This window comes from Macrobrachium rosenbergii, chromosome 50, assembly GCF_040412425.1.
Source record: "Macrobrachium rosenbergii isolate ZJJX-2024 chromosome 50, ASM4041242v1, whole genome shotgun sequence".
NCBI classification, from domain to species: Eukaryota; Metazoa; Arthropoda; class Malacostraca; order Decapoda; family Palaemonidae; genus Macrobrachium; species Macrobrachium rosenbergii.
The window spans coordinates 9,043,018-9,070,000 of NC_089790.1; the positions used below are offsets into that span (position 1 = coordinate 9,043,018).

The window sequence follows — 26,983 nt, forward strand, 5'->3', positions numbered from 1 at the left end:
TACCAAATGGAATAAAGCATACATATGTGTGTATATATACATGTATATATAAAAATATATATATATATATATATATACTGTATACATACATATATATATATATATATATATATATATATATATATATATATATATATATATATATATACTTAGAAAGAATCTGAAATAGAATTTTCACTGCGACACTGCGGGAGAAATAGATACAAAAATATTTCATGTATATCTAAGCATGCATATGAGAGAGAGAGAGAGAGAGAGAGAGAGAGAGAGAGAGAGAGAGAGAGAGAGAGAGAGAGAGAGAGAGAGAGAGTTGGGTCATGCAACATAACATGAAATAAAAAAAAATAACTCGGGGTATATAAAAACCAAAGATAGCATTTCGAAACAAGAAGGGGTGAAAAGACGGAGTGATGAAAAATAAACAAGTGAAAAATTCAGATAAAATTAAAGCATTTCAAATACATCGGATATCTCGGCGCAATCAAAATCAAACGTGCGAGAATGGAATGATAATAACAGGACGAAAGGGATAATAAAAGGACGAAAAGGAATAATTATATCGTATATGGAAGGCTTGCAAAAATGGGCGATGGCAACTAATGAGTGCCATCGTTTGCGTAGACATGAATAATAGTATATTCGTTCCTATATAAACATGGAGATATGGGTGGAGAAGTAGGAAATTATGCTTGGAGGTTAATGTTGCATGCATATATACATAAATACATGAAGTAATTATGTATCTCTCTCTCTCTCTCTCTCTCTCTCTCTCTCTCTCAATATATATATATATATATATATATATATATATATATATATATATATATATATATATATATATATATATATATATATATATATATATATATATATATATATATATATATATATATATATATATATATATATATATACACATACATACACACATATATAATTTATATATACATATATGTATGTATGTATATATATTATATACAGAGAGAGAGAGAGAGAGAGAGAGAGAGAGAGAGAGAGAGAGAGAGAGAGAGAGAGAGAGAGAGAGAGAGAGTAAGTAAAAAAAGATACATTCCCTTACCTGTTACTGTTCATGGCTGCCATGGAATCCTTGGTAATGCCGGGACTAGAGTTGTGGTTTGGGTGGATACTGGGAGCAGTCATGGGCGGTGACGGGCGTGTGGACGCCGGAGTTGGCGTGGGCGTGTTAAGGAGCCCCCTGGTAAGTGAGGGAAACCCCGCCACTACTGACGGGGGCAGGTTAGGCAGTAGTGGTATCTGGAACATGGCTGTAACAAGAGAAGAAGAGGGACCATGGCTATGAGAACGTGCGGATGAACACCTCCGGGTTAAAAGTTTCCTTATGCCACACTGAGCCACTGGGGTTCTGGGGTACTGGGGAAGCAGGGGGAGGATAGACTTGGGCAGGAATGCTGAGGGGTTATGTCTTCGGACTATGGGGGTCAGGAGCAGATGGAAAAGAGGTGAGGAATCGGAAAGATATAATGAGGATTTTTTTTTTTGCGTATCCATTCTTTTGGAAAGCTGAAAAATTTATGGGATATAAGGAGTATCTATTTTCATCATCAAGATTTTTCTTTTTTTTTTTTTTTTTTGGGTTAGGTGAAGATGGACGAGGATCAAAGGATTTTGGGAGAGTGCTCACGGGCCATCGGAGTTAGCTCGAGATGGCTGACAAGTGTCTGTGTGCATGACTCCTTGTGTGAGTGGTCCTAAGCAAGATGAACCTATGCTGTCCAGCCTATTTAGATGAACAGATGTCTGATTTTATTATATTTAATATTCTCTAACCAAATTGGCGTTACAATATTAAAAAAATTCTAATCTTAAATGAATGAGAGTTAATGTCCTATCGTGTCTGAAAGTAAATGAGATAATGCTAATTTATGAAAATACTGTTATCTACTAGTGCCTACGTCAAACTATTTAGCATATGCCACTTCCCCTTAATTAAGAGTCAATGCATATCAGCAATGCGCTATTTCTTTTTACTTATCTCTTCTCCCGGGAATAAAGAAATTATACCGGTGTCTATATCTCTTTCCCTTCAAGCATGCTACATTAACTTTGCAAGTTTCTTAAACAGTCCCCGTATATATTTGCTCTAACATTGTATAAACCTACCTTCCACAAACGTCTCATCGTTATAGTCCAGGTCTATTCTAGCCTTTTCCACTTTTTAAAAGAGTGTATGTCCAGTTAAGTATCTAAGGTCCACTTAGCAACTACTTCACTAAGTCTTCGTATCTGTTAGTGCATCGTGTTGTATGGATGTTTGTTAACGTAGGAAAATGATTTTTTTGATTATGCCTTATTCTAAACAACGAACGTAAACTTCAAGATTCCCTTAAAGAAACTATACAAAATGTCACTGTATAGAATCTGACGCAATGCCAACAAAAGTTTACATAAGTTGAGAAAAACAGAGCAAATCATCGTTTCCACGTTAGCAGATTTCTTCTTTTTTTTTTTTTTTGAAATGTATGAATATGAATAATGCAATGAGAAGGAAAAGAAAAAGAAAGTATACCATAAATTCTCCTCTTCTTATCAATACAACATCTCAAGCAATATTGGCTGACAAAAAACTCTGGGCAACATTATCATTATGCATAGTAGTTTTATGTGAATAATAAATATAAGAACATGGAGCAAATAACATAAATGAAATTACAGCAAAAATTACGATTGAAAATATTTTATAAGTACAAGTTGGTATTACATTGGGGCGCGATCGCATACCTTTGAGAATAAGGGATCGAACACTGGAAGTACAATATGTTGAACTGACCCGGTATTTTTGGAAAGAGATACCTTTAAATAAGAGGGTGATGGGTAATTATTGCAAAGAGAGAGAGATACAGTATAATCTGTATTAGATGCTACAATGAATTTGGGCCATAAAAAGATGATGAAAAGTGACTCTTGACAAATATAAAATGGGAATTAAAACTAACTTTATGAAGAAAATAACCCACTTTTCCAGGAACAATGCCCATGTAGTACTATGAGAAAGAACAACTTTTGTATACCATTATATATAAATATATATAAATATATATATATATATATATATATATATATATATATATATATATATATATATATATATATATATATATTATAATTCTCCCATGTTCAACACAGAATTTGAACAAAAGTTTCGACAGAGACTTCGCCACAACACCTCATTACAAGTCTTACATTTCACCCCGAACTTGAGACTCGATCTTCGTCCACCAAACGCAACGGAACTAAACGACAAAACCCGTCGGGCTACACACTCACAGAACGTCAATATACATCCATTTAATACGTCAATTTACTGAGGATGTGACCTCATATTTGTTGAGGCTTTTCTTACGATTTCTTTTATCGCTGTGTTGACTCAGTTCACTACCATATGGACAACCAGGTCTCTTTTCTTCAGCTTCGCACGTCATGCTATTTCCTCTTTTCTTCCTTTTATTCTAATCTTCTTTGCCACCTTCATTCGTGGTATCTCAAATTCCAACTATCTTTAATCCCGAATACTCTTATGTATGGATGGTACCATGTTCCATACCATGTAAAATCTAGGTATTCGTAATAATAATGAAAGATATTTCCCGACGTCTTCGTCCAATACCGCTTCTTCAGCTTAAATCTTCCATCTCCTAATCCTTCCTTCTTCCATTTCTTATTCAATTCCACATCCTCCTTCGCTGTTTATTTATTTCCATTCTTTCTCTGTTTATTCTATTTCCATCCAGATCATCTTAAATGTATGCCCTTTACGCTAAATTTCTTATTCTCTCTTTTAACATTATTATCCCTCAATCCACATTATTCTCCTCAATCTCCTCCCCCCACCCCCATCATCCTCCTCCTCCTCCTCTTCCACACACTTCTCCTGCTTCCTTAATTTTTTTTTTTACCATTCTCCTAGAAATAGGAAATGAGAGAATAAAATACCGATTTTACGACTATCATAGATTCAGGCAGGCAAAAGATTCTTTACCCCCCCTCTTTCCTCCACCCCACCCTTCTCCCTCCCTCCCCCCCTTTTCCAAGAAATAGAAAAAGAGAGAAGAAAGAAGAGGGCTCGCCACACAAGAAAATTCTAATCTCGGCAAGTAAACTTTGTCCATTAATCCGACAATTTTGCTTTTGAAAACATCAGTTATTTCTTTTTGTCTTCTTTCACCGCTCCCCCTCCCCCAACCAACACCCCCACCTCACGCCCTCCTCCCCTCAAAAAAATCCTCCTCCGCCCGCTCACTCTTCCTACCGAAGGCGCAGCAGAAGTTCTCCGGGAGTGCTGTATCGTGTCTATTTTGATACCCCTTCCAGCCAATATTTCTCTCTCTCTCTCTCTCTCTCTCTTCACCTATCTCTGTCTCTCTTCACCCCGTCACCTATTCCTCTTTCGGACCCTTTATCTGTTCGCTAAGTCCCTCCCTCCCACCTCCTTCCCTCCCGTCCCCTCCCCTGCCCTCCGAAAATTCCGCAGGAAGAGTATAAGGTTTGATTTCAATCACATCTTTATTGGGCCTTGATGCCGCTTGTGGAATTTAAATCAGGTTAAGGGCCGGTTTGACCTACAACTCTGAATAGCTTATTCTCGAACATGATTTGCATATAATATCTCGTGAAAAAAAGCTCAGTCAGCTTTCGAAAAAGCTTACTTGGGGCGATAAAAAGCTTATACGCAGCTCAATGTTTTGTCTTCTATTTGAGTTGCTCGGCCGTTTGCTAATGTTCTAGTTAATGAATTGCTGTCGTATTTTACGCTGTTTTTCTATCATTCTCTCTCTCTCTCTCTCTCTCTCTCTCTTCGCACCGTACCGGAATCCATCGAGATTTTTCAGTCAGCGCGAGAGGAAAAAAAAAAAAGGTTATTAATTTCCTTCACATAAAATTTCGGAACGGAAAGAAAGCGTGATAAAATGCCTGATATTAACAGATAAAGTGAATCACCGGCGAGTCAATTTCTGATATAAAATTGGCGTAGTCCCTCACGCAGTTCCTGGGTCACCGCCCCCCCCCTCCCTCTCTCTCTCTCCCCCCCCATCGACCCTAACCAGCGTATATGCTTTTTTACAGGCCACACATCGTTAAACCGCCAAAATATTTCATAATGCCTCCTAAATCTGCCCCTTCCTTTTTCCAATTATACAAACATCATTTTTTCCCATTTCCACTCATCCACTAACAGTATTTTCCGGTCTCACGGCCCAGAGTCATTTTTTCCCCTAAATCTGATACTGAGCTTTTTTGGGCTCATAAAGTAAACTAGAATTTACAGCTTACAAAAAACACACAAAACGAAAGCCATTAAATCCAGTAAGTTTAATTGCGTTTGTCTCATCCATTGCGCGGTTGTCGTACGCTGCCAAGTATACGAGAATTAGGAGAACGGCAATAAACAAGCAAATAACACAAAAAAGCTTAAAAAAAACATCAGCTGTAGGTAATCTCATTGCACGGAAGGACACGAGAATAATGTTACGAGAGAGAGAGAGAGAGAGAGAGAGAGAGAGAGAGAGAGAGAGAGAGAGAGAGAGAGAGAGCAGCGGCAACGAAAGGGACATTATGATCAACATCATCATAGTCATTATAATCATTATTTTTATCGCCAGTTGTAAAGTTGAGAGGAAAACGGCCATCAACTTCGCTGGAAATTAATACCATAATTACCCGAAAAACGAACATGATCATAGTTAATACAATTAACGCATTTTGCCTTTACTATGCCTAGCAGTAGTAGAGTATGGATTTACTACTACTATTACTACAACATTTACTACCGGAAAAATGATATGAAAATGACGCGTAAAAAAAATCCCCAACTATTCTCATTATTCTGATAATTCAAAGCGAATTACAAATGCAATTTTTGACGGAAAGCTTTTCGCTCGTGAGTGCGAGGTGCCCCCCCGGGGGAGGCAGGGGAAGGTTGGGGGGGTCATTAGTAGAGGAGGGTGGAAGGAGGCAGGGGAGGAAGGAAAAGGGGGAGGGGGGGAGTGGGGAAGGGGAGGGGCTAGCTGCAGGTCTCATCCAATGATTGAAAATCACTATCAATTTTACCCGCTCAATTAATAAGTGGGGAATCTCTCTCTCTCTCTCTCTCTCTCTCTCTCTCTCTCTCTCTCTCTCTCTCTCTCTCCCCAAGTGAATGTTTTAACGACGGAGATAAATAGAAGGGAAGTAATGATATTTTGATTGTCGAATATAACAGAGCTTGTAAACAAAAGCTACAATGGCGAAAGTCTAACTAATAATCCGCCCTTCCCTCTCCCTCACAATAAAAAAAAGGGGGGTAAAAAAATAAACAACATTAATTAAAAGAGCAGAGAATTTAATTTCGCCGGCACACTAACATTATGAACGGATATTAAAAAAGTATCCGTAGAAGCAGCCATTTTTGTAAATTTAATAAACTCTCTTTTCCCTCCTCCCCCCCAACCCTCCCCGCCCCTAGGGCCCTTTGCCAATACCCCAATGCTAACAACTAAACGATCGATACCAGAATGCAAGTTATGAAATAATCACGTATCGGCCCGTGCTACCTACATCTGCTGCTACCACTATCGCTACTACCACTATAACAACTACCACTATCCACTGCTACCACTCTATCACCTCTCCTCCCCTACCTGGGGCATCAGGCCGCTCCTCCCCTCCCCGTAAAAACAATAAAAACGCACAAAAAACACAAAAAAGGGGAGAAAAACGAACAAATATATTGAAAAAGTAGTTTTCCCCCAGGCCAATATCAACTGCCGAATTATACAATAAAATGCCCAACATTCCATCCCTTCTTTTTATATTCATTTTTCTTTTTTTTCCTTTTTTCCCCCATGATACGTTCATTCGACGTACCCTCGAATTTTTATTCCAATAGTCGGGTGAATATCCGCCCCCTGATTACTCCACCGTCCGATGGATGGTAAATAATCTCTCTTTAATATTTATCGAGTACAATGCTGCACTTTTATGGAAAAGCTTTATAATGGAGATTCTGCCCAAAAGTTTAATCTATAAATATAATTAAATCCAAGCTCAGCCATGGCAAAACTCTAAATATGATACGGTGGCCTGCCTACACGCGCCTGCGCGCGCGCCGGCAATATTGATGTTGATGTGATGGGGAAATATTCATATGGTTATCCTTTTCGTACTTCGGGTATGTAAATATCTCTCCTTGATATTCTCATTACGCGGATAATAATTTTCCCAGTCTTCCGTGCCGCAAAACTTTCTCGTTATTTTTCATATTTATAACTGATAATTTACTCACTTTCTGTGTATTTTTTTTTTACTTTATAACTGTTCCTTTCCAAAAATATCGAACATGGAAAATCGAAAGAAATGAAAATGAATTTAAAAGATTATTGTAACTTTAGGTTATTAGGACTTGGAAACTTAATACTGAAATGAAAGAACGGAGGGAGGAGAGAGAGAGAGAGAGAGAGAGAGAGAGAGAGAGAGAGAGAGAGAGAGAGAGAGAGAGAGAGAGAGAGACTACTTCAATACTTTCCTAGTCGATAAAATATCCAGGAGAGAGCGAACTTCGTAATTAGGTGTAAGGCTGATACCTTTTGAATGAGACTGATTTCAGGCTGGAAATATATAGACTGAAATGGAAATTACCATATATACATCCTTCTGCACTTTTATCTATTATTATTTCAGTAGATAAAAACTATTCACATGGAGCAAGCACACCAAAGGGGCCACTGACTTCAAATTCAAGGTTCCAAAGAATGTTGGTTTCAACCTCCCACAGCAGACGCCACACTGCAGCAGTAACTGATCATGATACAGAGCCAGTGATTTTTCGTCGTCCTGGGGGGACGCGAACCAGCGCCATCTGAGTGGCATGCCACGACACTAACCACTATAACACCGGACCAACCCTTCTTTCTAAGCAACTATTTTCTTTGATTAAAAATATTTATGTTATATAGTACAGCGAAGACCTGCATTTTATACAGCAATACAATGCTGATATAATGTCTGGAGACGCAAACGTCCGTCAAGGCTGAGTAATCTACCAAACAAAAGGTTCCTTCTAAACACAAGTTATATTCGTATCTCTCCCAAAGTATAACCACCTATTAACGGTTAAAAATTAAAACTGATTACAAATTATAACTTCCATGACGGAGGTAATTGTCAGGTCTGAATGAACTGACCAAGAGACACATTTACTAAATAAATCTGAAGGCAAAATATTTTGAATTATTTTAAGCATTAAAGGAAATTCTTAACTCTAAATAAAAAAACTTTTATGAGAATGAATGATTTAATTTTCAAGAATGAATGATTTAATTTTCATAAGATTTGAACATTTGCTCACAGTGTTCACAGTGTTTAACTGTAGTTATCCGTTCTCTGGTCCAACAGAAAACTATGAAAGAAATCGATCTGCTCACATGTTCTGTAAATCTTCGTAGTTATATCAAATTCCTATCCATTTTTATTTTTCCGTAAAAGAAAACTACTGTGCCGGCTTTGTCTGCCCGTCCGCACTTTTTTCTGTCAGCACTTTTTCTGTCCGCCCTCAGATCTTAAAAACTACTGAGGCTGCAAATTGGTATGTTGATCATCCACCCTCTAATCATCGAACATACCAAATCTCAGCCCTCTAGCCTCGTTAGTTTTTATTTTATTTAAGGTTAAAGTTAGCCATAATCGTGCATCTGGCAACGATATAAGACATGCCACCACCGAGCCGTGGTTAAAGTTTCATAGGCCGCGGCTCTTACAGCATTATACCGAGACCACCGAAAGACAGATCTATTTTCGGTGGCCTTGATTATACGATGTACAGAAAACTTGACTGCGCCGAAAAAACTTCAGCACATTTTTATCTTGTTGAACATTTTAGAAAATTATTCCAGAAAGTGATGAGATTTCGAGAGATCCGTATGTGGATGAATGGCCTTCTGGGAGTTGGGGGGCGGGGGAGGTAGGCGGTGAAGTGCTCGGCCTTGACGGAGGTTTGGGCTATCCAAATGCTCTTGTTATCACTACAACTTATATCACTCTCGCTTCTCCTCGCAATAATCTATTATTAGGTGCAAGCTGCTACATACAGTTCTATTACCGAAAACAGAAAAAAAAAGTACAGCAAACTTTTTGTAAGACCTACGAACCAGCTGAGACACCCGAACGGCATGCCCACTGCCAAAAGCAAGCGGTTCCAAATTTAACACCGCTCTGAAAGCACTATATATCGTGCTTGCGAGTTCTTCTGAGAGATCTCAGGCCACGACGACAGTAACGAAAATTATGCCCCATCATTATGGTGGTGGGGATGAGGATGATGACAACCGTCATTGACGATACAATATGGGCGTGAGGTTTGGGGGATCAAAGTAATCATTATAAAGATGGCTGCACCAAATAGTTCGGCTACTGCTTCCAAGAAGAGAACGGAGGCAGGAGCTGCAGAGAGAATATGGAATATGAATAAGAGATTAAAAGAGAAAAGAGAGAAGAGAGAGAGAGAGAGAGAGAGAGAGAGAGAGAGAGAGAGAGAGAGAGAGAGAGAGGAGGAGGAGGAGGAGGAGGAGGAGGGAGAGAAGAAAAGATAAGAGGAGGAGGAGGAAGGAACGGGAGGAGGAGGAGGAGGAGGAGGAGGAGGAGGAGGAGGAGGAGGAAGGAGGAGGAGGAGGAGGAGGAGTTGATTTCAAAATAGAGAAGCATGGAACGAGACTCCCCCTTAATGCAGGCAATATTTTTTAAATACTATTTCCTTCTCCTTCCCACTTCCACCATCTTTATTTTTGTCTCCCCACCCTCCGCTCTTTTACTTTTTATCCCTTTCCTTCCCCCTCTTCCTCTTATTTTTTTTTTTTTTTACTCCCGCGCAACCTTCTCCTGCCCTGTCTATTCCTACTGTTCCCGCACTCCGTCTATTTTCATTACGAAATGATGACGGCACACAATTCGCTTCTCTCAATGCTTTTGTCTGTTCGCCTTCTTCGCTTTCTCAAAGTTATTTTGTGAAAACGTTGGGAAGAAACGTTTCTTGACGTAGCAGAGATGACGTTGGAAGCTATGAAGTCATATCGTTTAAAATGATCTTAATACGAAAGCACAACCGAAAATAAAAAGTTTCCAATCGCCAATGAACGTCTGATGAACCTAACTCTGATCCTCCTCAAGTACAGTAAAATACATTAAGAAATAAAGCTTGAGCAAGATGTAAACATCAGAACTTCGAATTGTACTGCATATGACAACAACATAAAAAAAAAGACGGTAAAAACAAACAAACAAACACTTTTATACGACGTGTAATTTCAAACTCCACCCGAAAAACAAATCATAAAAAAACACAGCAAAAACGAACTACGCGAAGGCCTTATTCCTTATCCATTCCCCTTTCCCCTATAAAGCAAAAAGAATCATCATCTCCATAAACGAGAGAGAGAGAGAGAGAGAGAGAGAGAGAGAGAGAGAGAGAGAGAGAGAGAGAGAGAGAGAGAGAAAAAATCCCGCAAATTGCTCATATAACCTTTTGCAGTTGGAGACGGGGGCAAAAGAAAAAGAATAAAGATAAAAAACTGTAATCACCCCGAGAGAACAGTGCTTAGTAAATATAGTCCTTATGGACGCATGGTTTAGTTTTACATAAGATGGGACCATAAATATGTTTTGTCTCTCTCTCTCTCTCTCTCTCTCTCTCTCTCTCTCTCTCTCTCTCTCTCTCTCTCCAACCCTACAACAAGCGACAGACAGAGTGAGAGGGCACAACAGTTTATATACTCCATGCCAGGGGGACGCTGAAGGTAGTATAAATAAACAACACTGGGTTCTAGGATGCGAAAAGTTTAATGCTGCACACTGGGTATTTATACACACAACGGCTGCTGTTTATTTCATACTGGTGCAAATTCATGTAAATTGCACAAGGTTTACTTGCCTTTAACATTGCTGTAATTGCAGCAATGGTTGCAGTGCAAAAGCGTTTGTCCAAAAACGCAGGAACAGTACAATTTTCAGATCAAGTGCAATATATACAAATAATGACAGACGTAACTGAATCAAGATGAAATAATGAACAAGTAAATAAGATTTAAAATGGCTAAAGAATCAACGCATGCTAAACTCAAAGGCAATCCGGGGACTTGTGTTTCCTTGAAAAGATCAAATGAAAATTCATTGGTGGTCAGACTGACCCTGTCATGTATGTAAAATCAAAATACCAGGTTAGCGGTTAATGAATGCATTTGCAGCCAATACGTTACGGTAGAATGGGTGTCGAGGATCTATAATGTAACCCCATTTGACTTATTAATCGGTTAAAGTAAAAATGTTTACTGGGCATGGCTAATGACCTTGACAATTATAATCAGCCATTCTTCAAGAGGCGGCCCCATTAAGTTTAGGAGACACTAATCCCTTTTACCTTTCCTTAAGGTTAATGATCTTCTCAGTCACATAAGTTATATGTCTATGTGTTTGTAAAACGTTTCAGATTCAGATTAAAACGAAAGCCAATCAGAGAGAAGAAGAAGACGAGGTAATACCTTACCCTGAAAATCCCTAAAACCTGCCCTTAAACTCCGTCACAAACACTCTGCAAAAATCTAGGCTAGAAGAATTAAGAAAAAAAACCGTCGCACTAAATTCCTGTTAAAAACTTATCCCATAAATTCCAATAAAAGGAATCCAAGTCATAAATTCCAGTTAAAAATTTAGGCCATAAACTTGAATCATAAAGTCACTGACGGCGAATTTAAATCACAAAAGGCATTTTCAAATTCGGCTCCTAAAAGAAAGGATATCATTTACAAAAGAGACTTCGATATCAAAAGAAAAATTTCCTCATTACCTTGAGAAAGTGAATCACACACACACATACACACACACACACACACACACAACACACACACACACACACCAACAAATCTTGAATGAAATTAATTTTCGTTTGCGAGCGTTGATGAGAAAATCTTGGCCTATTTTTCCCGACAATATTAAAAAAGATCAGACTTAACGAACGCAATTTCTCTATCACATTCATCAGAAATATCTTTAAAAAATTCGCGTAAAATTATCATGCAAATTGATCCACGAACTTCAAGTCAAATTACCTTCAACCGGGACACCGACTTTTATCAAGTTTCTACAGGAAACGTTATACCGGGATTATAAGAAGGAAAAACAGGCTAAGTAATGCGCAATATTTCCCAAAAAGGAAAAAAAATATGATGATTTATATTCTAGATGATGATTAATAATATAATAATAATAATAATAATAATAGTAGTAGTAAATCACTGTCTGCATTAATAATTAGCGGTACCAGTACTGGACCAGGAAATATCAGCATTAATTAATATGTATAAATTTACTCATTCTTCCAATAAATATTGCAAGAGAGAGAGAGAGAGAGAGAGAGAGAGAGAGAGAGAGAGAGAGAGAGAGAGAGAGAGAGAGCAATTCCTACTTTCTAAAAATCACGTAACGCACTTTTACAACTTGTCGCAAATAAAAAAAAAAGAAAATAATAAAAAACGAGAATATATCAAAAGCGGAATCCAGAGGTCCCATCCCGCGGGTACTAAGCCCCCTGACCAAAAAAAAAAAAAAAAAGTAAACCTTACTTACATATATATCAGCCGTAAAGAGACAACGGAGATGTTTCTTTGCAGAGGTAATGGGGGTAATTGCAGGTCATTTTCCAGAGGCACCCGGATAGTTAAGGTTCCTCATCCGGGACCTTTTATTTTCCCCAAACCTTAAAACACGAGTCTCTGGCTGATTTATTCGACCATTAATTGGATAATGAAATATATTTTGTCGGCCGCCTTAAAAATCGGGGCCCAATTTTCCTTGCGGTACGGCGAGTGAAAGAACGCAGGAGGAAGGGGGTTTCTTGGGGAAATGGGAAAGGGGGAGGGAGAGATTTGGGGTGGGGTGGGGGCTAAAGGAAGTGGAATGGAAATGGCCTCGTTCACATACTGCGGTCAGTGCCACTTACTCAGACCTTGGACTGACAACAGGATATTTGTCAAGCAGGAGATGCGAAGTTCCACCGTTAGCAAAATGTTGCTTATCCAAGTTGCTCTTCAGACAAATACCTTTCATTGCTAAGGGTTGCTGGCAACAATCCTGCCTATCAGCCATTTCATCTGACAGATATCTTGGATTTTGCTGAGGCAGTCTGACTGAAAAGTTGGTACTTCCATTCTCTCGGGTGGAGGAGGCGTCTTGCCTTTTGCCTGTAGGTATTTCCTGCTGATTAGTAAACCATATTAATCCCATAGGTGCTTTTGATGTTCATAATACTAATTTCCAGCGCTCTACAAACCAAACTATTGGTCATCCCTTGAGTTCCTACAAAAATCTCATCCTGAATGTACCCAGGATTATTTTAGTAATAATGCCAAGGTTCCCCTCTTGAAAGTACTGGTCATCCTTCGAGGTCATCTGATATAAACCTCGTTAATCCTTGAGAATCTTCTACTGATGTCTCGGCACAATTCAGTTGATTGAAGACTTCACATATTCCCACGATTCTAAAAAATACCGTTCCTGTTCAGCTGACCTTTTTGGTTAATAAATTTATCCTTTTCCGTGGTATTAATGATGATCAGCCCTAGTTACTGAGGATAATCACCTCATAACTGGGATATAATATATATATATATATATATATATATATATATATATATATATATATATATATATATATATATATATATATATATATATATACATACACATACGAAATGTAAGCTCCTTGAGTCAAAATCGGACTAATGGGAAACAAGACACTGATTATCCTGTCAAAAATATCCGCTCGTTGCCAGATAATCCTCTCTCTCTCTCTCTCTCTCTCTCTCTCTCTCTCTCTGTGCTCACAGTCTACATTAACCGCAACAAGGCCTTTTCCATTTCTCGCGAAACTACACTGTAACGGAGATTGATTCGCACGAGGAAAAATGCGGAAGAAAATCCGCACACTGAAATGTGATTTCCGCAGGCTTTTCTGTTATTAATATCGCGAAAATGAGAGAGGAAAAAGCCTTCCGAAAGTCGAGAGAGAGAGAGAGAGAGAGAGAGAGAGAGAGAGAGAGAGAGAGAGAGAGAGAACCAGACTGTAAGGGATTCTGGTCATTCCCGAAAATTATACGGCGATTACCATCACTGTTTCAACCGGCAATTAACATTCGGTAACCGGCCGTTAGGGGTCTGTCTCTCTCTCTCCGGCCGTGATTCGAGCGAGCGAAACGGCCGGTGGACAAGGCAGGTCGGTGGAGGCAAGTGGCCGTTAAAGCGAGACCATTTTCCCGCCATAACGAACGACTCTGCTGAGGATCGTTAAATTTTCTTACCGTAAAAATCCTCCCAGAGTTTTACGCCAATTTTTTTCTCGCTAACCCACATTCATAAGTCATTTTTGTACGACCTGGTGCCGGCGCAAGGGGCGGAAGCCCTGCCAGGGGCGAGCTACAGCCGCCCTTAAGGCCTAGCGTCGGAGGGTCGAGTATCACTTTCTTTTGATAATTATCTACCAGGAGAATTAGCATTTGCGAATTCCTATGCAAGGGTCTTAGTAAATGCATTTCAAGATAAAAAGGCTATATGTGTTAAAACTAACCAGGGGACAAAAATCCATCCAGTTTCATACAAATTTCGACCTAAGTGCACCACACGGAATATTTTACTCCAGACTCCATCATTCAGTAGTTTTTAAGGGAGGTGCAGGAGGAGGCGGAGGAGGAGGTGGAGGAGGAGGAGGAGGAGGAGGAGGAGGGAAGAGGGAGGGGAGGGAAAGAAAGGAAACTAGAAGTGAGGGAATCAGGGGTCGATGTAAAAGGGAAGGAAAGCGCAAGGAGCAGAGAGAAGGAAGGGGAAAGACATGGAAAGTGGAAAGGTTAACCAGGGAGGGGAAGGATACATGTAAAGAGAGAGAGAGAGAGAGAGAGAGAGAGAGAGAGAAGGGGGGAGAGAGAGGGGATATGGGAAGGGGTTAATTCCCGGCTCCAGGGATTACACTTGATATCATGGCAAAAAAAAAAAGAGAAAAAAAAAAGGATAAAACTTCTTCCACCTACCAAGCCCCTCCCACACCCACCCTCCCACCTTTCTCCCTCTCTTCCTTCAACCCACTCCCTCCACCAACCCCAAACCACCAACTCCGCCCCTCCCCTCCTCCCCCCTCCACCAACCCAGGGCCCACGGAACCCCACCACCCACCGCCTAAAGAGGCTAAACCTGCATGTTTCCCTCCTCCAGCAAGAAAGTTTTGTCTCATTTTTCATACTCTGAGAAAGGTAGTTAAGTGCTGTATAAAATTATTTCTGAATTAAAAAAAAATAGGTAGGAGGGAAAGAAACAAAAAAAAAAAAAACCTCCCCGAATTTAAATCACATTAAGACAGGATAACAAAGAGAGGGTTCCCACAACAGCGGTGCAAAGTCAGCACAATTCGTAATCGGCTACTAGGGTTGTGTATGTGCTTGTGTGCTTGCTTGCATACGTGAATTCGTCGTGTGTATGTGTGAATGGACGCATGTATCCGTTTAAAAATACTGGTGTATATGTATCTGTTTTCATCAAGCTCGACCCAAGAGGAATGTGGAACCTGAGTGTGTCAGATTGTATACACTGTAAAACTTACAAGAATTAATACGTTTAGATGTTTAATTCCATATGAAATAATAATAATAATAATAATAATAATAATAATAATAATAATAATAATAATAATAATAATAATAAATCACTGTATCTCAGTAAGTAATATTCGCATACGTTGCGTCTCGAATGGAAGCAGATAATATACGAAATTATCAAAGGTACCTCACCTGCCAAGAAACGTTTTGGTATTACAACGGTTTAGTGTTCGTCTAGCAACACGCTGAACGTTGCCTAGCGCGTACAAGCAATTTAAAATACAACAAAAGCTATTCCAAGATATAAAGTTACAAATAAATAAAGAAATCGACTCAGTCATGGGATCTGAATTCGCGCAAACATTCACCAGTTAAAATAACAACAGTTAGGAAAAACGAGTTCTAATCACAAGTTATAATGTCAGCGGGTGTATTTATAATCGTAAAATATTTGATATATACTTCAACACATTAATTATCCTAGATTACAGTATCATTAGCTGCCAATATGGATACATGTGCGAATTCACGGCAGACTTCAAAAAAAGATTTGGGGTGTTAAAATATCTAAATCGTTGGCTACCAGGAATTCTGACAAGTTTTTTGCGTTCACACTTTGCACACGAAACTGGCGCGCAGTGTAACCCTTAAACAATTCAAGGAAATTCAGCGCACAACACACTGTCATTTCTTTTCCTCCCCCTCATATAAAGAAGGCAACCCGAAAATGTCGCAGGTGGATCTTCCTACAAATATTATTATTAATTTTTTAATAAGAATATCACGCAATAACCTCAGTTTTCTTGCATTTAGGCTTAAAGGATGAATTAGATATAACTACGAAAATGAACACAACAAAAAATTACATGTATGGATAACATAAAAAAGAACAATTAAAAAGTAATACATAATAATTATGACATATGAATGTCATAAAGTTCTGTCGGCTGAAAAACCTTTATGAGATCTGGATACTAAACAGACCAAATTGTCTACAACCACAAGTAAGCGATCTCAAGGAAGAAGAATTAAGTTACAAGCAAGCCTTGACTTTCTCATAAACTTCTCTCTCTCTCTCTCTCTCTCTCTCTCTCTCTCTCTCTCTCTCTCTCATAAAACAAGAGGGAAAACACTTGGCACCAAAATTCCCTCCATATCTCCACCTCAAAGATTTCCCCTTTACTTTCAACCCTCAACGTTAAGATACTCTTTTAACAAAATATATCTGAAAAGCCATAAGTTTTCTCTCATGCGTATGACGCTCAGCATACCTGAAAAACGTAAAAACACACACAAAAAAAAAGGTCACAAATATACAAGAAGCAAACGAAAGCACGAGGTACAAATCGTCTGCCTTATTTTACAGAAATATGCCTGCGACGTCTTCGAGGGAGGGGAGTCACAAGGCAAAAAACGCCACTACAAAGGGAATTGGCGACCCTTCCTTATGTATACGTGTATAGCGTGGTATACTGTTACATCGGATACCTAAAAAGGAAGGCTTCGTGGATTTATTAAATGCTATGGAAGGTTCGGCGAGTAGGCGGAGATGGAAGTCAGCTTGGGAAATTCACAGAATGTATTAAAATGTCCTATGCAAAAATGAACGGAAGAATTTGGATTTTTATTGTAAAACTAATTATATACTTGAAGACGTAGAAGATCAAAATAACTGAGCATTATATATATATGTAATATATGTATATATATATATATATATATATATATATATATATATATATATATATATATATATATATATATATATATATATATATATATAATCTATCAGGGTGAAAGCGCAAATGAAAACCTTCGCAAAGTAATCAATAGATCATAAACGCTTCCTGAAGCTAGGCGGCTTCAAGAAAATTTCACAATAATGCAGTACAGTAAGAGAGAGAGAGAGAGAGAGAGAGAGAGAGAGAGAGAGAGAGAGAGAGAGAGAGAGAGAGAGAGAGAGAACCGGGGAAAGAAAGTGCACAATGACAAGTGCAGGCAAAACATAAGGAGGGAGTGACGGAAGGGAGAGAGAGAGAGAGAGAGAGAGAGAGGGAAAGGCAGCCGAAGAGCCGAACGCTGATGACGAAGGCACAATGGAAATAGAAAGGTAACAAAAAGAGGCTATGCACCAGGTTTATGGCACTGCGAGGAGAGGAGAAGGAAAGGAGGAAGGGGGCGACAAGGTAAAAGAAATGAGGAGAAAATAGAATGACAAGACGAGAGAGAGAGAGAGAGAGAGAGAGAGAGAGAGAGAGAGAGAGAGAGAGAGAGAGAGAGAAATCAAAGAAGGGGCTTGGGATGGATTGGTACAGAAGGGTTGGGAGGGTAGGGGATTGTTAGAAAAACTAGCAGTGTCGATTCTGAAAGCAGAGAGAGAGAGAGAGAGAGAGAGAGAGAGAGAGAGAGAGAGAGAGAGAGAGAGAGAGAGAGAAAATCTTTCAGTCACCTTCTTTTAGGACTGCAATGAAGCCCCCTCGTTGCCACAAGCAAACTATATCTCATGCCATCTCGTAAAAACAACCATTCTTTATGCAGCAAAGCAAATATACCACCGGCGTTCGCATTAAACACCTCTTCTCCACCAAACACTTCGATATCTTCTCCCCACCCTACGCACAGCAGTGTTGAAGACCTATACGTTCTCTGTCTGCCAACGCAGTTAAATAATTTGTTAAATAAACATGGCAGGACAAAGAAAACCTGCGTTGTCTCTGCAACCCCTAGAAGTGGAGAGCTTGCAAAATATGATTTCGTTAATGAATTTGTGTCTCTACAAAGGGAAATCATATGGAGTGTTGGTAAATTTCGATAATGTAAGTCTTTCCCTCACATCGAAAAATGAGTCTCCGTTAGCACAGTATCACTAATTAAGTGATATCTGTAGAATTTCTTCAGTGTTGTATTTCAAACTATGAAACTTACAGGAGTGCCGTCTAGGAACCCTATCTTTCGAGGAAAAGTAATATCACATTGTATTTCGGTGAGGATAATAGCGCAGTGACAGCACTCACTGAACTGGGCTGCTGAAAGACAGCGTTTATCCATGAAAGAAAGACCGTAGGTCCTCCTTTTACATGTAGCTGAAACTAACAGTCCCTCCGATTTCAGATACAAACAACCTTTTGACAAGAGAAACGAAGATTATAGTTCTGCGTTCGTGTTCATGTTTAATTCCCCCCCACCCCCCATTCCCCCCCACCCTTACTTCCCGAGAGCCTTCGCCCTGTTTTTGGAGACAACTGGCGCTTTCTTTTTTGCCCGGCCTCCAGATTGACAATCTTTCCCCAACCGCAATGAAAATCTCCTTCCAGTCGGTTGTCACTCTGGAAGCCTCTCTCCCATTGGCTACTAAGCTTGTTAGCCGCCTGCTCATTGGCTGACGCAAGTCCCCTTAACCTTTCTCGTCCTCGCGCCAAAATAAGTCCCCCATAAAATCACAGAGACATATTTGCTATCTCTTACATTAAACTTTTTGCTTTTCAAATACACATAAACTTGACAAAATGACTTCGGATTTTTATGCGTTGAAATAACTTCCTAGTCAGCTTTATCACAGACTCAGGACGCTTATCTGAGCGAGTTCTGGCGTTTTAGAGGAAATTCATCTCCCAGCGTTTCCACTGCAGAGAGAGAGAGAGAGAGAGAGAGAGAGAGAGAGAGAGAGAGAGAGAGAGAGAGAGAGAGAGTATCAAAATGGAAAACCGCAATGGTATATCTCAAGAGCTTAAGTATAGCACTGCAAACGAATAATTTTATAAAGCAAATCAGAATTATGGAATCATATTATGGATTCTACTACAATACAGATGATAATATTCGAAGTATTATGCTTCCATAAACGTCAACGTACAATATCCAAAATTCAGTGCTGCATTATTTCATGTATATATATATTTTCGATATACGGCCTGAAAAATTAGGGTATCGTATTTCTAAACCTTAAACCAGTAACTCAATATATCTTATCTGCAAGGAAAAACCACAGAGAGAGAGAGAGAGAGAGAGAGAGAGAGAGAGAGAGAGAGAGAGAGAGAGAGAGAGAGAGAGAGATAATGCACTGATATATATTTATTACATTCAAACCTGTGTGACAGGCAAAATGGATCGCCGTCGCCGAAGGCGACCCAAGTAGTTGTGACGCCATATAACCTCCACTCCATACACAATGGTCTGAACGAAATCAGGCATCTACAAAGGTGCAGCCCACCAGGGTTATGTCACCATTAAGCAGGCCAGTGTAATCCAACAAGGCTGAGCAAAATGAATGCCAAGATTATGATAATATTATACCTAGCGTATCCTAAAGATCCCGAAGCCTTCTCAAACTACCTTAGCTGGCACTCGTAAAGTAGCTCTTTTTTCGGCGGATTCTCCCCCCTACCCCCCTAACACCCCTCACCCTGTACGTAAAGCCCGCCTCTCCTCCCTCCTTTACTCTTCGCTATACCCCCCCCCTGCATGAGATACAGTTTGCCTTTGGGGAGGAGGAGGAGGAGGAGGAGGAGGAGGAGGAGGAGGAGGAGGAAGAAGAAAGGAGGAGGAGGAGGAGGAGGAGGAGGAGGAGGAGGAGGAGGAGAAGAGGAAGAGTTGGATGAGGAAGAGAAGACAAGGCAAGAGGTAAAAATATGGGGAAGACATGGAAGAGGCATGGAAGCTACATACGGAGAAGGAATATGACAAAGAGAAGAATAAGAGAAAATAATGGAAGAGGCAATAGTGAAAGAGAAGCACGCGTGAGAAAAGATTTAGGACGACGATCAAGAAGCACGTAAGAAGAGATAATAGGAACATTAAGGAGAAGGAGATGAAGTAGAAATACGAGTAGAAAAGGAGGCATAAAAGAAATATGACAAACAGACAGATATATAAAGGAAAGGTGAGACGCGTTTCGAACATGAACGCGACGAACAGAGCGACCGAAGCCCTTCCAAACCCCGTGGACTTATATCCTTGACGGCAGCAGCAGAGTGGAAGCAGTGAAGCACTGCTGCCTTAGGATAAAGAGGCACACGGCGCAGGCGGGATACAATGGACATACAAGCCACTGCAGATATGAAAAGGGGAGTCATAAACGCCCCATGAAAAACACGACGATAAGATAGGAAACAATAAATAGCAGAATGAAACGTTGCATCAAAAAAATAAGCAAGGGGCACAACAATCCTGGAAGGGGGAATAGCATAAAAAGAGAGAGAGAGAGAGAGAGAGAGAGAGAGAGAGAGAGAGAGAGACCCTATCCATTTGTTCCCTTATTTGAGGAGGTTTGGTAACCTGGACGATGAATTTTCAATGTATCTGTTATTAGAGTTGGGGGACGACCCTTTTGCAATGCCGTGTAAATGATGAAGGAGGAAGAGGAGGAGGAGGAGGAGGAGGAGGAAGAGGAGGAAACAAATGAATATAAAGGAAGAAAGGCCGCACCCTCTGCCATCACCATCACCAACAACAACGGCGGATTCTAAAGCTGCCAAACAATCTTTTATTAGAGTTCATAATTTAGCCGATTTTTCCTGCAGCTGCATCAACGTCGCCAGTATTAATCCTCGAACATTTTCAATCTTTTAATGTGTTTTATCGTCGTCTTTATTGTGAGGGGCATAGTTATTATCGCCGGTGCAGTGTTTGCAGTTCGCCTCGAAGATAACACGGTTACTGGCAGCCAAGAATATCTGGACTGTACTATGCTATGAATTGTTTGCCATGCGTAGAGAAGTCGCTAATTAAATTCAATATTGATATTATACCGCTGCTTCTAATTACTACGAAAGATGACATCCCTACATGCATGCAGGATACACACACACATACACTCACACAACACAAACAATATATATATACACACATACAACAATATATATATATATATATATATATACATATATATATATATATATATATATATATATATATATATATATATATATATATATATATATATATATATATATATATATATATATATATATATACATACACATATACATAATCACCAGCTAGGTATTAATCTTGGATTACCTGATCGTGAACTACAACAGCGTGATAGCAAAATGAGCTCCTGATATCTCTCAGAAACATCTACAAAAGGAACTCAGCAGCAGAATCTGAGCAAAAAAAAAAAAAAAAATGAACGTCAAGAGGGAAATTTTCAAAGCCCCCGCCATTTAGATATCTGCAACTACATAAAATTAGCCCAGGAAAAGACTGAAACTTACTCCCGATTAAAAAGAACAAATGTTATCCATTTGTGTTTGTTCAGTGCCTCTGGAAAAGACCAAGTAATCAACTTCCATGACGACTGTAAAGTAATATCTTCCACTCTTTTTCCGGGATTAGATACAAATTTCCACCGTGTATTATTTCCGTCCGTGAAACGCCGAGTTAAACTCTCTCCCCCAGTGGACTTTTTTCCTTTCGTGACTGATAGTATCTTTGGGAAGTGATCTCATTCCAATTCAGCGCAATTAACACTCCAGGTAAGTTTGTTTGTACATGCAGGAATACAGGTATGAGTTGACTTGCATCTATATTAGGATGGGAATTACAATGAAAAATGCGTTGTATATATACACACAAATGCAGTCCTCACATGAACAAATTATATATATATATATATATATATATATATATATACATACATACATATATATATATATATATATATATACATATATATATATATACATATATATATACATACATATATATATATATATATATATATATATATATATATATATATGCTACAAGGCATAGTAGGTTATTGTATAAACGTACACACACACACACACAAACACACACGCATATATATATGTATGTATGAATGTGTATATATAGTGTATATATGTATATATGTAAATATACACGTACATGTATGTATAGCATACACATTATATATACATTATTAATTAAACATACTCTAATTATCCCCTGGCAATTTGCTACGTAGTTCTTCCACCTGGAAATTCCTCTTGCACTGAAAGCAGACCTGATACAGATATATTCCCTATTTCTACAGATAATGATGCTATCATTTCTTTCCATACGAACTTTCAATCCCTTTTCCGTCTGACGGCAGAAGGTTTTACAAGAACTCAACGTCCCCATAAGCTGACCGGATATTATGTTCATATTTCAATCCCGTTAATTATTTCTCTGCAAGATTCTAATCGTAATTTTCATATAATCGCGCCTCTAAAGCCTCCTCCCTCCATTTCATTTTTAATATTCCCCTTGCATCTTGATACATATTATCAATCTTATTTCCTTTCCTCTCTCTCTCTTTCTCTCTCTCTCTCTCTCTAACACACACACTTTTCGAGAAGTAATACATAAATTCCCCGTTCCCGATAATAATGTTTAGGTTACGGAAAGACACTCGTAAGTTTGGGCATGAAAGATGGCCCTAAGATATGCCTTCACCGACTACCCTCCCTCCCCACCCCAACCCCTCTCTCTCTCTCTTTCTCCTACCCCCTTCCCCTCCTACTTCTACCTTCCTTCCTTCCTCCAAGCCCTCCTCTACCCCTCTTTTTCCTTCTTGCCTCCTCTCCATCTCCCCCCCGTTTCCTATCTTCGCCGAGAAAACCATTTTTCTGCAATAACACACACACAGGCAAAATCAATTAAAGTTGGACATATTTTACGAGCACATAAAGCTCGTTTTTATCTGAATATGTTTAAGAGAGTATGGGTGGGAGGCGTGTGAGAGGTGAGGGAAGGGGAGCAGGAGGGTGAGGAGAAAGTGGAAGACGATGGAAGAGAACCGAGGAAGTGGATGATGGTGAGACAGGAAGGAAGGAAGGGAGGAAGGAAGGAAGGAGGAAATGGAAGACTGGGAAGATACAGCAGGGAAGAAGAAGAAGAAGAAGAAGAAGAAGAAGAAGAAGAAGAAGAAGAAGAAGAAGAAGAAGAAGAAGGAGAATGAGAAGAATACGAAGAAGAAGAAGAAGAAGAAGAAGAAGAAGAAGAAGAAGAAGAAGAAGAAGAAGAAGAATAAAAGTAAAAAGTTAATATAGAGACACTGAACAAGACGATGGAGGGACTGAATGAAATGCTGGAAGATGAAACAAAGTGATGGGAATCTCTACAGAAAGTGGAAATGAGGATGAAACGCTACATCTCATGAAACCGAACCCAGTTTAAAAATGAGGAAAAAAATGAGGCTGTAACTTCTCACTCTAACATTCGAAATGAAATAAAGCCCTTTAAATAGTAATGAGGATGCAACCACTATGGCAAATTATAAATGAGGCTGCCAAGATTACATTAAGAGGAAAAATGAGATTGAGTCTGTGGCGTAGACGGAAATATAAACTCAAAAACAGGAATAAATTAAGTTGGAATACATGGGGAAATGAGGACACCTCAGTATATGGGCAGAAAATCGTGATTATAATATAAATAACAAGTAAAAAATGGGCCGAAGTTTCTTCGGAGCATTCGAGTTTTCTGTACATCGTATAATCAATGCCACCAAAAAACAGATCTATATTTCGGTGGTCTCGGTATAATGCTGTATGAGCCGCGGCCCATGAAACTTTAACCACGGCCGGGGTGGCCTGGCCTATGTCGTTGCCAGACGCAAGATTGTGGCTAACTTCAACCTTATACAAAATAAAAACTACTGAGGCTAGAGGGCTGCAATTTGGTATGTTTGATGATTGGAGGGTGGATGATCAACATAACAATTTGCAGCCCTCTAGCCTTAGTAGGTTTCAAGATCTCAGGGCGGACAGGAAAAAGTACGGACGGACAGACAAAGCCTGCACAATAGTTTTCTTTTCAGAAAACTAAAATTAGGCAGAAAGTTTCAAATATTTATAGAAATGAGGTATACATAATTCAAAAATACTGAACTCTGAATGGGATACGAGCGAAACCATTATAAAGGACAATAATGGCTGAAATTACAGATATAATAATCACGCAGATACAAATATGTAAAATTATCTTAATATTTTCAGACCATTCAGATTAAGGTTCAGGACAATTTACAGATATGAAGCCATCTTTCGAGTCTAACAAACGTAACTGCTACCCAAAACAAGACGAAATAACCGCCTAATGCCTCACTGTAAAGGTCCTCCATTCCGAAAATTATAAAACACAAATAGAAAGATAACGACACATATAAAAAAAATCATGAAAAACCCAGAGCGATAAAGGAACCATTTACGGTGATAAAAGAGGGAACTCACAGAGATAAAAGGAGATGAGAGATAGGTGCTGCAACTGAAGAAATAAACGGAAATTTCCAAGACGTTTTAAGAAGAACTGAAGAGACGGCGGAAAAATTCGGGGAATTTTTGGAAATCGGGAGTTAAGGGTTAAAGATACACGGAAGAAGCTCGGGAGACAAAGGAAGAGACCATGAGATAGAGGAAGAACTTGAGTGATAAAGGCAGAACTCACTAGGGAGTTGGGAAGGTTGGTGGTGGGTGGGTGGGTGGGTGGGCGGGGAGAGGGGAGGGGCGGGGAGAGATGTTTTGGCACAGATCCTGGTCGAACCTCTGCTTGCGATATATAAAAATGGCAATAACTCTAAAGTTTTGGCAAGCGCAGGGGGAGGGAGGGGGTGACTGGGTTAGGGGGAGGGAGAAAGGAGCTATAAAGAATGTGGAGAAGGAAGAGGAGGGAAAGAAAAAAAAAAAAAAAAAGGGGGAAAGTCACAAGAAGAGTAAGCAATGATAGAAAAGAAGATAAATGGAAGGAAAGATTGAGGATGGGGGCCAAGACAAGGAAGCAAAGGAGGAAATGTTTTTAAAAGGATAAAAATAAACAAATGAAAAAAAAAACCAACCGAAGACCAGGGTTTTGGAACAGGAGGGAGAATGAAGAATGTTCGTCCGACAGGAGAAATAGAAACGTGGGCGAAGTAGATAATCATTATTGCAATCGATTTTCTCGCGGACCCATATTGTTTCCCTCCGAAAAGGAGGCTACTGAAGAAGGTTTCTCAAAACAAAAAGAAATTGGAGAGAGAGAGAGAGAGAGAGAGAGAGGAAAAAAAAAAAGGCCTGAATAATGGACTCATATCTTCCGTAGCCTTCCATATTTTTTGTTCAAAGAAGAATGGAGAAATATTAACTCGTTCTTTCAAAAGACTTAGCACATAAACTTAATCTGACTTAGGAATCGAATCCGAGCAAGAACGGGATACCAGGACTTAAATATCCCTTGATGGGGTTCGGGGAAGGAGGAGGGAGGGAGAGAGACTTGGGTGGGAGATGGCGGGTGGGGGAGTACCTCACTCTACCCCCACCCCTACCATACCCATAATGACTCCCCCACCCCCCAGGAGGAAGGAAAGAATAAAAGGGAAAAAGTGACCTCCTTCTTTGCCTCTTCTTGCCTTAGGGTGCATTGGCCTGGGCTTCTGTTCCCTCCGGCGTCGGTCTCTCTCTCTCTCTCTCTCTCTCTCTCTCTCTCTCTCTCAATATTATAAACTGGAACGAAATAATTTACCAAGAATTTATGAGCTACACGAGTAAGATGGACTACCTCCTACGAAGAAATATATGTTGGAGGAATGCTGACCAAGAATAGTGTATTTCACCTATTCATTTCCAAGTACTTCACAGGCAAAGAATTTCGACTTCATCACAATGCAACTTGGAAACAAATCTGCAAAAATCACAATTCTCCGAAATGTACATACATGAGGGAAGTATTCGAAATCATATCTTTTAGGAATGTATACAAAATTTCCATACATACATACAAGCATACATGTATATGTTAATTCTATCACATACACAATTGTTCTGTGCAATAACAGAATTACCAACAGGACCTCATTCAGACTGGATGGTATCTAGTGGAGATATTTATTCAGAAAAAGTTACAAGCTTTCTAGGACAAACAGTCCTCATTATCAAGTATATATGTATATAGTATATATATATATATATATATATATATATATATATGTATATATATATATATATACATATACAGTATATATATATATATATATATATATATATATATATATATATATATATATATATATATATATATATATATATATATATATATATATATATATATATATATATATGTACGTAATTATTACATAAATATAATAAATATACAAATATACACAAGTATAAATGCGGCAGAGACTTGTATTTTATTCTTTGGATCCAATCACTGTTGCGGGAGAAAGTTTAATACAGAAAAAAATATATGTAGACAAACAAATAGGCTTCTTGAATGCAACATTCATGACTAGTATCACTACCCTATCAATTTCATCTTTGATAATCTGGCCAATTCCAGAGAGACTTTCCCATGAAGATAGACTTAACATAATTTAAGTTTCTAAAGAAATGGGCTGG

The 26,983-nt window shown here is 39.1% G+C and overlaps 1 protein-coding gene across 50 annotated transcripts in view; it reads right to left on the bottom strand.

Moving 5' to 3' along the window:
- nab (NGFI-A-binding protein homolog) overlaps nucleotides 1-26,983 on the bottom strand; it is a 698,726-nt gene that overhangs the window by 74,097 nt on the left and 597,646 nt on the right. For 29 of the 50 annotated variants that reach the window (XM_067093682.1, XM_067093688.1, XM_067093671.1 and 26 more), the window contains one exon: nucleotides 1,079-1,286. In XM_067093682.1, the coding sequence (XP_066949783.1) occupies nucleotides 1,079-1,286 (208 nt within the window). The remainder of the gene's footprint in view (nucleotides 1-1,078; nucleotides 1,287-26,983) is intronic. The other 21 variants (XM_067093707.1, XM_067093703.1, XM_067093720.1 and 18 more) reach the window with 2 other exon arrangements.